The following is a 15,753-nucleotide window of genomic DNA, read 5'->3' as shown; positions in this document are numbered from 1 at the left end:
TTACAGAATGAGAAGCCTCTGGGCCATTCTACCAGCCGTTCCAGCAATATTTCTAAGGTACGTCCTGAATCAGAAAATGCAGTAAGGATGGTAATACATGCTGTTACAAGATGATCTTTATCTAAACTCAACTGATTAGCACATGGAGCTGTCTCATCATGTAAGCTGCAATTTATTTTCTGTTAAACACTGCACCCTTCATTAGAATAGAATAGACTATTAAGAGTCCAGTGGATTGATCTGTTAGGCAAGCCACAATAGTCTTTGCAGGATAAAATTACTTTCCAATTTAATACTGCCCAACTGAGGCATCTAGTTCATTAGTATAGTTAAATAAAAATGTCACTCGGGGTTGTGCAGTTTTTGAAATTTCTGAAGCTTGCTCAAGTGGCTCAAGTTTTGACATATCTCACATATTAAATACAGCTGGTGAAATATGCACAGAAGATGTATTTGGAGATCTGTTTTTCATTAGAACACACAAGAATATTCCAGTCTGTTAAGTGTGCTCTGCCAGTTAGTTGCAGTAATTTTTCAATTTACAATTGTATAGTTTACAATTTTTTGTTATTAGTCATTGAATCTTGAAACATTTGAATTACCAAACATATTTTAATATGAGGAACGGCTCTCTGAGCATAAAAATTTACAACAAAGGACCCATAATGCATTTCATTCAGCTGTTTTGATTTTTGAGGTTTTGATTAACAAACTGTTTCTCAAGAGCACGTCACTTTTTGTAAATTGAGGAAAAGGCAGATTTAATGGTTGAGATGTACTGTAAGTCCTGTTTCTTTGCCAGTGCCCATCATATGTGCATGCATCGTTCATGCTGTGAATTTGAATTCTCTATTAGTGTGCTCATTTTGGTGCTGCAAGGTTTGAATGAGAGTGCTGTATGTCACAGTGAGTGCCCCACACAAGCAGGCATGTGGAATAGGAATGTGCAAATGCTTTCTCCTCATTGGGACTGACTTCATTTAAAGCTGTTGTCGGAAAATCCACTGTCAAAGACAAATGTCGATTCTTCTAAATGTCATTCCTCCATGTTCCTTTAGGGTGTCCAAACCCTACCCTCATTCTCTGATCCTTGCCCCAGGAACCTTTCTCTGCTGCTGCATTGTTGGGACGTTAGCTGTGAAGCGGGCTAACTCCTGTGCAAGTTCTCCGTGGTACCATCGGCTACCTATTTCTCCCAGCAATTCCCAGTGAATCTCTGTATAAATTTTAAATAGCGACCTGTGTTTCTAGAATCCGACATGAGGAAACATTGTCTGCACACCCACCTAATGGACCCTGCAGGGACTAATAGAGACTGCTTGCTACAATACCACAGAGTCCTACAGTCTTTGGCCACAGGGATGTGTGTGTGTTTCAGATTGCTCACTCTTTTGAAGTGATCTGTTTCCTATAATTTGCTCCAGGTTTATCAGTATATAATGATAAGAATAAAGATGAGCTTTATTTGTCTCCTGTGCATTGAAACGTACAGTGAAATGCAAAGTTTGCATTGCCTCACATCCAATTGGTGAGGATTGTACATCTCCTAAGTGTCGCCACACTTCTGGCACCAGTTGACAGCAAGTCCTCAACTTGCTTGTCTGCACCCTAACTGTACGTCTTTGGAAAGTGGGAGGAAACCCTTGTGGTCACGGGGAGAACATACAAACTCTTTACAGACAGCAACAGGAATCAAATCTTGAATGGTGATTGTGGTCCACCATTGGAACTAGATTTAAAAATCTGGAAATCTGCAGAATGTTGTCTCACAGATTTGTACAGCATGGTAACGTGCCAACTAGTGGGCACGCATCTGTGTTAATCACACCTTCCAGCACTTGATCTGTAGCCGTTGATCCCTGGATGATTCAGTTGCATGTCCAGACACTTTGTAAGTACTATTGGTAACACTCTCCACCACTCACTTCTTGCTCTAACCTTAAGTTCATTAAAACTTGTCCGTGGCTGATTAGCCTCAGACCTGAAGCATTGTGTACTGGATTGACTTGTTTTTGAACCTCCCCAGATGGTGTGGTTGACTCTTGGGAATAGTGTTCAATGTAAGGAACCTGTTTTCCTTTCCTGTAAATTTCACACCTGCAATTCTTAAGGCTTCATTGACCTGACAACAGCTGCAAGAACTGATGAAAGTAGTTGGACTAAAACATTGTGAAGTGAAGCTAGCCACAGGAGTGTCTGTGCATAAGATGACTCTGACGAGAAATGATAATATTGTGGTGGTGGAGGTGTTGGTCAGTTTTGTGGAAAGTACCGGCTTTTGAGTCTGGTGGGGACTGGTGTTGATGCCACGTAGCATTCCCCCCCCCCCCCCCCCCCAACTGGATGGGAGTGGGGCAAATATTGCAAATATTTATGAGCAGGGTGGGTGGGACGCTTTGTGATGTTACTGGCCCTTTTCTGGCACCTTTCCCTATATATGTCCTTAATGGCAGGTCGGATGGTGCTGATGATGGGTTAAGCAGTTTTGATTACTCATTGTAGAGGCTTTCTGTTTGCTGCATTTCAGTTTCTGTACCATGCAACATGTTTGGATGCTCTCCATTGTGCAATGTAGAAGAACATGAGTATACATGTGCATAGTCCGGCTCTGTCCAGCTTCTCAGAAAGCAGAGGTGTCAGTGAGCTTTCCTGACTATGTGGAATGTGTTCCGGGACCTTGAGAGCTTGTGCGAGATGGGCATTCCCACAAGTCTGAAACGGCTTGCAGTTTCCACTGCTGTGCTGCCGATGTAAAGAAGGATGTGAGTGATGTGAGTTCTGAAGTCGAGTATCAGTGTTTCTCCTTGTTCACTCCCACTGATCTCCAGGGCAATGCTGGAGCAATGGTGACTCCTACTAAGTGTCAGTGGGTCATATCCAGATAGTTTTCCAAAGGGAGTGTGAGCTGCTTGAAAAAAAACTAGAAATTATTTTAAGACTAACATCAACTTAAAATCTGCCAGTGGCCTCCCTTACTTAATTAACTTAAACCTTAAGGAAAAGTGAGACGAAGAATAATGGAGAGATGGTTATGAAGTGAAGTGTGTGCCATTCCTCTCCCACAGTGGTAATTTGTGATTTTCTTGTGATAGACTTGCTAACATTTTGATTTACCAATGCTGACAGATCTGAATGTTGTGGCAGGATTTCACTGACAAGGGGAGATCAAGCAGTTTAAAAGCAGCCTGTTGTAATAGCTCAGTGTTTCAAGTTCCAGATCAGGCTGAAATTTTCTTTTCTGAGTGTTTGCTATAATCCCAACACAACTGTTATTTTTGATTTATCTAAAACAATTATCCAGATTGTCCTAGATTCTCTAGTGATTGAATGTTAATCTACTAGGTAAAACTTGAGAGTAAATCGCTGGGGGTGGGGTGGGGGGGAGAAGGGTTGTTAGAAACAAAGGATGCTTGACTGGCAAGCAGGGGAACATCAGCTGCTGATATCTGGTCCTCCAACCACAACCGAAAATGAATGGGAGAGAACGTGGAGCTGAGAGTCACACCAATTGTTGAAGTGTGCAGAATCCTGTAGTACAGGTAGAGAGAGGTCTGTTTTGCCTGTGTCCATGTTCACTGCATGAATGTCCAATTAATCCCACCCCCCACAGCAGCCCTCTTTATCTTGCTCTCTTTTGGAAATTACTCTAGAATCTGATTTTTAAAACAAAAATTCTTTAAATGGAAAACATTTAAAAGGTAGTTTGGTTGGATGAGTTTGAGTCAAAATGTCACATGATTGAACCTCCATGAATGTGCCCAGCTGGAGATGCCTACCTTGTCTCAGTTTAGAACATTCCAGTACCTTTAGGACTACTTGTTGATCTTCATTGACTTGATGCTAGCAGCCAAATCCCATTTGGTGAGTTGATTTGTCACTGACTTTCTAGTCAACTGTCCATTTCCCTCCACAGATGCTTCCTCCATTGTCTTGTGTGTTGCACCATCAGGATGTTGGTGATTAGACAATAGTAATGCCAGTGTTGGAGATGGTTATTTGCTGGTATCTGTGTATGAATGTTTGACTGAGGTGTGATATATTGAAAGTAATTGTTTGGCTAACGTGGCTTATGTGTTGTGCTGGCAGGTAGGCAGTCCAACGTCAGTGACAGCTCCTCACAGCTTCTCCAGGACTTCAGTCAGCCCCTCGGACCAGGATATCTGCAGGTAATCCCCACTTTGGCAAATCTTTCATTGAGGCTCTTTTGTTCACTTACTGAATTAACCACTGATAGACTGGGGCATGAAGAGGGTCCAGTAAATTGGTTGTCATACGAACTATATCTCTTCCATGCTTAGTATCAGATGGAACTTAACATTGGCAACATGAGCTCCGACGTGGGATTGGGATTCGAAGTGTTTGATAAGAGAGCAAGGCTCTTGTTCGCCTTTAATCCAGTGATGAAAATGGCACAAGGGTTCAGATTGTTGATGGTGATGTTGCATCAGTTGAATAGTTTCATAACCTCATCTCACAAGTAAAAGGAAAGCTTTAAGTTCAAATATAATTACCATTTAACCATACATGAATACTATGAATGCAGCCAAGCAAAACCCTGTTCCTCTGGGGCCAAGGCACAAGGCTCATAGAGCACAAACAAGATAGCAAGTAAACATACAGTCAGTGTTGAAATGGCAATAACTTTGGGTTCATTGATTAATTATAGTTGCATTTCTTTTCACATTTATAGCATTATTTATCTCTGTTGTCAAAAACCTAATAAAGTTCCATGACTATGAGCAACCATTCCTGTGTGGAATTGATTCATCCTGAGTTATTTTCATTTCTTTTCTTTCCCCAACTACCCTCTCCCTTTCTTCCCTCCTTGTTTGCTCTCTCTGCATGCAGTTCGGATGCAATTCCATCTGAGCATTTGTCAAGCAGTCCACTGCAGACTGTTGTTGTCCTGACTAGGCCCAAAAGCAAGTCATCTCTGGTCCACGAGGTTGCTACATGTGCCTGTCAAGACATGCCACAGAGTACAAGGAAGCAGAGTTTATTTGGAGAAGATCTGGCTCATCTCCTTTGGCCTGGGAAGCAAACCACAGACAGTGGAGAGGTGAAGCACTCCAAATCCCTCAACGATGTCCACATGAAGCCTGATCGATCAGCTAGCAGTCTGAGCTTCATTGAGAGGACTTGCTCCGATGGAAAATTAACACCAGTCCAAGCGAAGAGCTCAAAGATAAAGAAGCAACATCACATTAAGAAGAGAGAAGACTATTACAAACCATTGCAAAATATCCTAAGTTCTCAGATGCAGCCCTTTGTGTCTGGTTTCTCAGACAACCGGGGGCCTAGAGATGGCCTTGGTGTGGTTGAAGTCACTGTCACTGAAGCAGAGCAGAGCAACAGAAGATCCTACCTGTACCGACTTTTCTTCCCTTCCTTGCACACTTCGAGCTTGTGTGTTCTGAAGAGGGTTCCTGAACCAGAGGGGAGTGGTGCCCACGTTCCAGTTACCAAGTTGTCCACTGACTCCTTTTGCTCCGAGGAAATTGGAGATGATGATGTGTTTGAAAAAGATGCTGCAATCAGAGTGCCTGGGCTGGAAGTAACAGAGGAAGAGCAGCGAGCCCCTCTTTGCTCATTTGAAGGTGACAGTGACCTAGAAGGTCCCTCCCTTACATCTGTAAAATGGTGTATTTCGCCATCATGGGAGGTGTGCAGGTTGGTTCCTCAGATAATAGCTCCTCCTATAGTTAATCCTTATAGTGGTGCCAACTTGAACTGGAACCCTTCTGCCCTCACCCCTCTGCTGCACTGTTGCTTTGTAATTGCCTACAGTTCTGCGTTGTAGCTGCTTGCTTCTGCACACACCACTTTGTCTGCTGTCACTGACCTGTGAGAAAACAATGCTCTGTTAGACTAAGAATATTCTAGCTTGAGAAGGGAACCTGGTGACCAAGTAACTTTATTGGAAGATGAATCAGAAACGTGACAGGTAAATGCTTAAAACATTTCAAATGTGTTGAGACCACTACTGCTTTCTTGGTTGCAATATACTTGATGTCATTGAGCAGAGGGAAATGAGGTATTGCATTGGAATGTAGTTGGAGACTTCCCTCATGAACTGGGTTGCTTTTCTTTCTCCCCTGTTATTTCACAGGTTGTGTCCTTGCATTGTGATGACATTGGTATTTTTAACCTGTAGCCTCTTGAGTTGTATTGGATCTCACTGTGTTCTCTCTCCTGTCTCAATTCCAAGTGAAAACCAAGTAGTTTAAACCTGGCTGTTTTGGCTCAATTTTTATCTATGTACCTCGGACATTGGCCTGGGGTGAACATCATGGACTGACACATTGCCACACCAGTAAAGCTGCTGCAGTGTAGTTCCTGCACTGCAGGTTTGACCTTGGTTTGCAGTGCTGTCATTGCAGAGTCTGCATGATCTCCCTGTTTGCTTCCTCCCAGAAGTTTATAGGCTAATTGGCCCCTAGTGTGCAGATGAGTGATAGAATTTGGTTGAGGGGAATACGGGGCAAATAAAGTGGCTAGGATTAGTGTAAAGACAGGAGTTTAGATAGTGGGCTTGTAAGGGCCCCTTTCCTTGCTGTATCACTCTGGAGCAGGGGTTCCCAACCTGAGGTCCATGGATTGGTCCATGACATTTTTTTTAAAAAGTCTAGAACTTTGACCATATGCAGTGTTGCAAGGAGGGCCAGAAATATTTAGCAGCTGGGTTTTATCGTTTCTGGTTTTTATTTTCAAAGCTTTAGCTGGTCCTCATTTTCTCTTAGCCAACACCAGTGGGCTAACAGCCCGGCTGTGGTTTGAGCCCGGTACTTCAGCTTTTTTCCAGTGTCAGCAGCAGCTGAGTATTTGCATCTCTGCTGAGAAAACCATTGTCGCAGTAGATTGGGTTTGGCCTGGGCACTTGATAAAAATGGGGCCTGTCTATCTGTATGAATCTCAGTCAGAGTTTGAGACTTGTATGTGGATACAAGGAGTACACTTCCACGTAGGGAGAGACAAACTGGAGTGTACAAAGTATAGAATTATCAGTAATAAATCTAAAAGGATCTCTGGTGGAAATTCTTCCCACGGAGGAGTGTGAACGATGAAGTTGCATCGTGTGGTAATGAGGTACATTTAACTAGGTATTACACAGAGAAAGGGATGACAAAGCAGTGGCACTGAATCAGGGAGGCAGCCTGTATGTTAAGTTTTTGCGGTTCTGTTTAGTTGTAAGTGGGTTGGCAAAGTCCCAGAGGACAGAGGTGAGGTTATGGTTTTATTTTTAGTATTTGCTTTGCCAGAGGAAGGCATTGTTCACTGTAACTCTGAATAAACAACCACCAAGCACCCAACTGCGATTTGTGCCTGAGACCACAAGCATTTTGAAGCCTGGATTTTTCTTGTGGTGATATCCCACCTGACATGAGCGGGGATGGCTTGGAATGTGATTTCCAGCTGCCAAGAACAATGGGGTGTGGGTTCTAGCACAACATGCAGCCTAATTTTGAGTGTTCTGTGCAAGTGTAGTATTTCCTACCAAGTTTCAGGGTAACTCAGGACCTCATCAAATCCTTGTGCCTGCGATGTGGTAGAAATAACAGAGAAAGGTGAAGAAGTCATCTAATGTTATTGCCTGAAGTGGAACTGGCAGCATGACTCAGGAAATGGTGTTTCTAAATTGTGGGATTTGGTGAGATGCCTTCCTGTCACATTTCCTCAATGGTTCACCTCAGAGTTGCTAAAACGCTCATGTTTCCAGAGGAGAGTTCTGGCCTTGTCTCTAGTGTACAGGACAGAAATTATAATGACATCCTCATGGTCCAGACACAAGGTACAACAATATCCTCACAACGTGTAAGTGTTTGAGTGAATTTGAATCATTTGTGGAAGCTTTCCACTGTGCCTGTACCTTACCGTACGTGCGCATGGCAAAAAAATTCAACAAATTCAGGAAGCAATCCATTAAAAGACCACGAGTGAATGACCTTGAGAAATCTGTGATTTGGGAAATTATTAGGGGTTGTAACATCATTTGCAATTGGAACCTCACTTGGCATTCAAGATGATTGAAGATAATTCAGAATAATTTGGAATTGGGATCTCCTCGGAAACATTGAGAATTGTAGCTTTGGCCATTTGCAAGAATGAATGGAATGTTCTCAACAAACCCAGTGGCTGCATTTGCACATGTGCAAACTACAGAGGACTTACTTTATGCAGAAGAGGACACACCAAGAAAACAGTTGAGCAGAGGAGCCATATTCAAAGTGACACTAGCTAACGCAGAGTGACAGCTGCGGTCTCACCATTCCAACGGTCTGGGCTTGTGTCCAAATTCTGTGGTCTCTGGAGTTTCCAGTTTCTTCTGGTGACCAGTGGTGGTTCCCCGTGTCCTCTGGTACCTCATCTTTGGATGAATCAGGATGTGGGAGGGGGTAGAGATTGCTCTGAGATCTAGCATAGCCTTGATGGATGGAATAACGTATGGAATTATGAGAAGCTGTTCTCCTTGGCTTTGAGTCTCCAGCATTGAAGTTGTGAGAATCGAATGCTTTAGCAAACACTGCATCTGCCAACTGGTAGCATTAGTACTGAAACAGTCACTCTGTTAGCTTTCCCTTCCCATTTCTCAATCACTTCCACATAGTCATTTCCACTTAGGCTTGGTTTCAAAGTAAACTATCTTGAGATTCATTTTCTTGGCAGGCGTTTATAGGAGGAGAAAAGACAATACAGTAGAATTTATGAAAAACTATACATGAACAACCAATGTGTCAAAGAAACAAACTTGCAAACAAAAAATATTGAGAACCCGACTTGTAGAGTGCTTGGAAGTGAGTCTGTACATCAGGAATCAGTTCAGAGTAGTAGCGATTGAAGTTATCCAAGAAGTTCAGGGGCCTGATGGTTGTAGAGTAATAACTGTTCCTGAACCTGGTTGTGTAGGAGCTTAGGCTTCAGTACCTCCTGTCTAATGGTAGTAGTGAGAAGAAAGCATGGCCTGGATAGTGGGGGTCCTTGATGATAGATGTGGCTTTTTTGTGGCAGTGCTCCATGTAAATATATTCAGTTCTGTGGAGGATTTTGCCTGTGATGGACTTGGCTGTGTCCACCACTTTCTACAGCCTTTTCTGTTCCTGGGCATTGGTGTTTCCATACCAGGCGTTGATGCAACCAGTTAGGATATTCTCTACTATGTCAAAGTTCTGCAACATGCCTTGGCTCAGCATTCTGGGGAAACCTGGGAAATCGATTTGTAAAGTAGCAACAGGCAGTGGTCCATTAATTTGAAATGGCTGCTTCATCTAAGGGAGTTACTAGATGAAAGAGGCTGCAACATACTCCTGTGCTTGTACTGTAGCTCAAGCCTTATGCCCATGTCCTAGTGAAGATAGTTGGAGCTTTGTACTGGACTAGGAATCAAATGATTTGTTGCTTTGTTTGGGTATTGATATCAGATGGAATTCACTAGTCTGGGCAACGCAGATTATAATTAATTTGTTCTACTTTGATACAGAATATGTCACTGTGAAGGAGATGACGAAGGTCCACTCATTACGCCCTGTCGCTGCACTGGAAGCCTCCGATATGTACACCAGGCTTGTCTGCAACAGTGGATCAAGAGCTCAGACACACGGTGCTGTGAGCTCTGCAAATACGAGTTCATCATGGAGACCAAATTAAAACCACTGCGGAAAGTACGTAAGGAATAGCACGTTGCTGAGTAAATAACTGATGTTATGGAATATCCACCAGTCTTTCACGTGGTTTAAAGTTTATGGCTGTGATTATAAGACAGTCAACAATACAAGTAATGTTTAGAGGGATATAATCAAATACAAGCCAGTGGGACAAACTCAACCAGGTACTTTGGTTGGCTTGGGAGAGTTGGACTAAATGACCTATTTCTGTGCTGTCTGTATGGAGTTTTCACATTCTTCCTCTGACCATGTGGGTTACCTCTCAGTGCTCTGGTTCCTTTCACCTTCCAAAAGATCTTGATGCTTGGTAAGTTAGTTGGCTGCTATAGATCACTTTTAAGTGGCAGAGGAGTCAGAGGAGTTGATGGCCACTCAAGAGGGAATAAGTTGCAAAGTTTAGGAAAGTTGATAAAACAGGATGATGGGATTGCTCTGTTGGGAGTTGGCATGGGTCAAATGGGCTGAATGGTCTCACTTGTCATAAAAGAGACGTTGGACAGTAGAGCTTGCTACCACAGAGAATAGCAGGAGCAAATAGGGCTGATGTATCGAAGATGCCTCTCCATAAGTACCGGAGGTTGGGGGTTGGCAGGTTTAGAGGGTGGAACGGGGCTTTTGGAGACAATGGGCTGTCATAGAGAAGTTGGTCTGAATAGCTTATATACGCTGGAAATTCCTTGAGATTAGTCTGTGCAGCAATATTCATCCTGAAATATTAGTTGAAAAGAGAGGGTCAGAGGATTGTAGAAAGCCAGCAGATTCTGTGTGAAGCTTCACACTTGGGGAATTGTGTCAGAGGATAATGGGGTTCCTCTGTTGTAACTTGGCCGAGTCACAGAGTGGACGGCAGTGCCAGTGCTGCCACTGCGGGGATGGGGGATCTGGTACATGTTTTATAAAGATAAAGCTGCATTAGGTAGCGGTGGGTTCATCTGGCCAAAGACTAATGGTGCTGTAACTGGCTGTAGATGCCAGTATCATTGTCAGGGATCACATATGGACACTGTATTGGGCATCCCAAGATGTGGTGGCTACTAAACCAGAGCTCCACCTATCCCTGTTGTTTAATCTTTCTTCTGAAATAGATTCCAGAGCAGGAGGGACAGCCATTGGAGTTGATGTGTCCTTCTGAGCACCTCCCACTCCCTCCCCCACCCCTCTCCCCAATGTAGTTTGGGCCAGGGCCAGACTGGTGCCTAGACTGAACCCAGGGCAGCTTCAGTCTCGTCTGCATTTCTGTAGCACCTTCCAGACCACCCTGTGGGCTTGGTGGCCAGTGAAGGAAGGACTGCTACAATGCAATCATGGCAGCTGGTGTTGTGCACAGCGAGCTCCCAAAATTAAAAATCAGCTGAAGGAGCAGGTAAGACGGGGAGGGAGGGAGGAAGGGAACAGAATGTCAGCCCCATGAGACAGGTCTGACATTCAGAGATTGAGGCTGATCACCATGCTCAAGACCTCTCTTTGGCACCATGCCCATGTCCACTGATTCAGGTTGAATCCAAGTTGATGTTTTGGTGGAGAGAGAACCATTGCCTAGAGCAGCAGAGAGGTCTCCGATTCTAAGGATGCAGTGAAATAGAGTGTGTGTTTACCTGAGCAAGTCCTGTTCAGGAGTGGGATTCGAAGGTGTCTCCTGTTGTAGCTGAGGGGGATCAGGTCACATGTCCAGTCTGGCTCCATTTCTAGCCGGATGCATGTGAAGTTTGTGCTTTGCACTGTCTTATAATGCTCACCTTCCTTACACAGTGGGAGAAGTTGCAAATGACAGCGAGTGAGAGGAGAAAGATCCTGTGTTCAGTAACATTCCATATCATCGCGATCACCTGCGTGGTGTGGTCATTGTACGTCCTGATTGATCGGACAGCCGAAGAGATTAAGCAAGGCCAGACGAATGGTAGGTACAGCTCTCTCCTCCTCTTGTGTACATGATCCTCAAATCCATTATTCATTTAGAAATCTGTCATCCGGGATGAATTAACTTAAATATTCTTAATGGGGTGGAGATTTTCTTTCAATACCTTGGGCTTGTTTCTGGTGAATGAGTGGCTGTGTGAGATGGTCCACCTGGTCGGATTGTTAGCTGGACGAAGAAATGTATTGGTTGGAACGGAGCCCTGTGCAGCTTGTATGTTGGGAGGGATGGAATGCCTGTTGTCTGGGGAGACCTCTGCTTTCCCAAGAGGGCCCCAGCGGAGTCTCCCTCTGGCTGTGTTGTAGGGGAACATTTTTGGGCTTCCTTTGAGCCCAGCTAGACTGAGAGGGGATTTGAAGTGTGTAAAATCCTAGGTGACAGTGCAAGGTACTTGAGTGAGCAGTGAATACAAGGGGCTGTAGTTGTGGTTGACCAGCTTCTCACTGGTGGTCATGTGTGGATATAGGGAGTTTGCAGAACTGAAGTCAAAACTGTTTTTTGCTTGTTGAAGTGATTTATTTTTGTTACATTCAGGGACTTGCAAATAATTTCAATTATATTGGCCAAAAGGAGATAAGGATATTTTTTGTGTTGTGTTCAGAATTCTCTGCATTAAAGGGAGGTGGAAGCAGATTCTGCTGGAAAAGTACTCAGAAGAGTGCGAGAGGTACGAGCTAGGGAGTTAAAAGTAGTGAGTATATTAACACTGACAGCTTGCTTAAGTGGCTGCCATTGGACAGGAGGGAGGTGTAAGGGGCAGGAACAGCAAACACTGAATGATTATGTTTGCAGAGAATGGAACAGGAAGCTGAGACAGCAGTGTAGTGCAGTAGATGCCCAGACTGAATCATGCCATGGCTGATGGCTCCAGTAGTGGTTTAGGCTGTGAGGGTGCAGAAAGCTGATAATAGAGCTGGAAGCAGGTGATCTCCGTTTATGAGTGATGTGAGGTTCAAAGCTTGGGCTACAACTGAGTGACTGGCTTTGGTCTTTGCAACAAATGGGAAAGGCTGGAAGAAAAATGCAGGCAAATAGGACTAGCTCAGAAAGATCCCACCATGGATGAGTCAAGCTGAAGGGTTTGACTGTGTGCTGTTTAATCCTGACACTTAACATTTAATTACTTCAGCTAATCCTCTTTGAATGACAGATAACACCTGACAGTTTTGAACCATTGCTGCCAGTAGGGTTATAGCTGCTGTCTTGTGGTCAGTGTACCTATTGTGAAATCGATGGACTAATAGTCACCACAGTGGGAATGAGGTGAGAATTGCAACACTGAACATTATTAAAGATGTGTGTCATATACAAGAAGAAATATTCATGCTTTTTCTCTGGTACAGTGATGCTACAAAGCACAATGATGTAATGTTACTGAAATGTTCCAAACATATTTCCACAGGAATTTTAGAGTGGCCGTTTTGGACTAAGCTGGTGGTTGTGGCGATTGGTTTCATTGGGGGACTTGTGTTTATGTACGTCCAATGTAAAGTATACATACAACTATGGAAGAGACTGAAGGCATACAACAGAGTGATTTATGTACAGAACTGCCCAGAGACCAGCAGGAAGAGCATAGTGGAGAAACCACCATTGATGGAGCAAAGCTTTGAGAACAAGGAGGTTCCATCAGTTCAACGTTCAGATATCAACTCTCTGCGTTGTACAGAGCCTGAGGATCATGGGATGGGAATACTGAATGTCTGAAGTTTACATGATATGGGGTGTCTCTTGTCTCACCTCCCCCCCCCATCTCCCCGTCACCCTACCCTGCAGACCTGACAGCCGGTAGCACAGGTTGAAATGGTCTTCTGATATTTAGAAACCACTTTTGACTGAGACGTTGAGAACCAGCGATCTCTTGCTGACATCAGTGTGATCCCATACATTGACCGACTGCAAAAAACAACGAATGTTTTTGAAAATATTTAACTTCAGTAGCAAATGAGCACTTTCAACTAAACTTACTTCTAAAGTTCCATGTTTTGTGACAAAATGTTTAGCTGGGAATTAAAATGTATAAAAATCCCTTTGCTAATTATCTTTATACTGAGGAGACAAAACTAGTTTTCAAAAAAAAATAATAAGACACATGGAGCAGTGACAAATAAATAACAGGATACTAGGATTTATTATTTTTAATTATTATTTTAGAGGATTCTTATCAAATCTCCAAGGCACTCTCACACAGGCTACATCGCAAAGTGCAATTACTTCCCTGTTTTTTTTTTGGAATAAAATTATTTATTAGAAAATGTCTAAGAAGGTGCACTTGGGGAGTCTGGATCAGACCAGATTTCCTTTATCTGCATGTTTGAGCAGCAAAGAAAAGGGACAATACTACTGCTTCTAGAAGTTAATATAAATTTTATAATACCATTTATTTCTATTTATAAAACTATCAGCTTTTTGCATCTAAAGTTTCTAAATCTGTATGCTTGCTTAACACTGACTTTGGAACTATGGGCCCACTTTGACTATGTTTAATGCTGACCATTGAACCCAAGACACAGGATCTTTTCAGCAGCCAGCATTTTCCAGGTGGGTGTGTTATCAAGGGGCCAGGAAGCTGTTGTGACTGTAGCCAATTTGGTTACCAGGGGTGGGACTTGTACCTAGTACATTTTCTGGATCAATCTCTGCTCATTTTCCCACAACGTCCACAAAATTAGTGTCTCTGTTTATTAGCAAATGCTTTCATGTAATATTGGATTAATACTGTTTTTAGTCCGACTATTTGGAAAATGACCTATCAGAATCAAAAGACTTACAGTTGTATTTTTTTAACTACAATGCAGCCAGCAGAGGCTGGAGACAGAGGATACAATCCTTGATGAAACGTCACCACAAGTGGAACAAGCCTAGACTTGAACTTCGTGCTTTTACTTTTAGAAACAAAAATGTAAGTTAAATTGGAGGATTCTTTTGAACTGTTGCCTGCTGCTGTTTATGAGCAGTGTCACATGAAGTAGAAACACCACCTAGTTAACTAGTTGGGAAAGAGGGTTTTCTTGGTGCATTACTTGTATTTCAAATGTATAGTTTTGTATTTCATTGTGTTCTTTTTCCAGAGTACAGTATTAAATGTGTCATCTACATTATTGCATAGTTTCCCAATAAATGTTGACTTTGTTGTATGTGTGTAATTGATATATCTTGGAAAAGGAATTTGGGTTAAAAGGTAACACACACAAAATGTTGGTGCGACTTAGCCAGTCAGCATCTATGGAGAGAAAGAAACAGTTAACGTTTTGGGCTGAGACTCTTATTCCGGATTGGAAAGGAAGGGGGCAGAAGCCAGAATAAAATATGGGAGGGGAAGGAATAAGGACGGGGGGGGGGGGGGGAAATTGCCAAAAGTTATAAAAATCTACAGGGACAGAATATGAAGTATTGCTCTTCCAATTTTATTTTGGCCTCCTCATGGCAAAAGATGAGGCCTTGGACAGACAGGTCAGAATGGCAACGGGAAGTTGCATTCAAATGGGTAGGCACTGGGGGTATCTTGTCTCTAGCAGCGGACAGTGAGAAGCTGCTCCATCTGGGGCAATACTGTAGGTGTGGGATTGAACAGAGGCAGCACTGGAGATGCATAATGGGTCAGACAGCTTGCATGGTGAAAGAAATGAAGAGCATTTCAGGTTGATGACCCTTCACCAGAGCTGGAGAAGTGCAAAAGCAGTATGTTTAGGTTGTAGAAAGGGAGTGGGGGGGGGGCAGAGAATAGGAGAGTATCTTTGATGGGGTGCAGGCCAAGTTCGTTATTGGTGACCACAGATGCTGTAAATCTGGAGCAATACACAAAGGAAATGGAGGAAATCAGCAGGTCAGGCAGCATCTGTGGAGGAAATGGACAGTCAATGTTTTGGATCAAAACGCTTGATCAGCGCTTTAAGCTGTTGGTGCCATCTAAATGCTGCCTGGGAAAGGTGTAAATAGAGGAATAAAGGTGGGAAAGGTGTAAGTGGAGGAAGATGACCAGGGAAAGATCAATGCAGAAGCTGGGCCATCAAAAACAGCAACTACTTTAAATTAGAAATGCTCAGCCCGTCAGACAAGCATTCATGGGGAAAGCAGACTTTTGGACCCTGCATTGCCGTTTTCTGCTTCTCAACATGGGATGGAAGACTGGCATCTGTTCACACTCCCTCTGGTTTGTCCTTTGTAGAGACTGAAGCA

General features: G+C 43.3%; 1 protein-coding gene across 2 annotated transcripts in view; it reads left to right on the top strand.

Moving 5' to 3' along the window:
• marchf8 (membrane-associated ring finger (C3HC4) 8) overlaps window positions 1-14,711 on the top strand; it is a 59,075-nt gene extending 44,364 nt beyond the window's left edge. The window contains exons 2-7 of one of the 2 annotated variants that reach the window (XM_059946287.1): window positions 7-57; window positions 4,087-4,166; window positions 4,849-5,670; window positions 9,476-9,656; window positions 11,409-11,556; window positions 12,977-14,711. In XM_059946287.1, the coding sequence (XP_059802270.1) occupies window positions 7-57; window positions 4,087-4,166; window positions 4,849-5,670; window positions 9,476-9,656; window positions 11,409-11,556; window positions 12,977-13,281 (1,587 nt within the window). In that variant the 3' untranslated portion in view covers window positions 13,282-14,711. The remainder of the gene's footprint in view (window positions 1-6; window positions 58-4,086; window positions 4,167-4,848; window positions 5,671-9,475; window positions 9,657-11,408; window positions 11,557-12,976) is intronic. The other variant, XM_059946288.1, reaches the window with a different exon arrangement.
• Window positions 14,712-15,753: the final 1,042 nt, after the last annotated feature.

This window comes from Hypanus sabinus, chromosome 21 (genome assembly GCF_030144855.1).
Source record: "Hypanus sabinus isolate sHypSab1 chromosome 21, sHypSab1.hap1, whole genome shotgun sequence".
NCBI classification, from domain to species: domain Eukaryota; kingdom Metazoa; phylum Chordata; class Chondrichthyes; order Myliobatiformes; family Dasyatidae; genus Hypanus; species Hypanus sabinus.
Note: the sequence above shows the minus strand (reverse complement) of the source record. Positions and strands in the feature narration are given on the sequence as shown.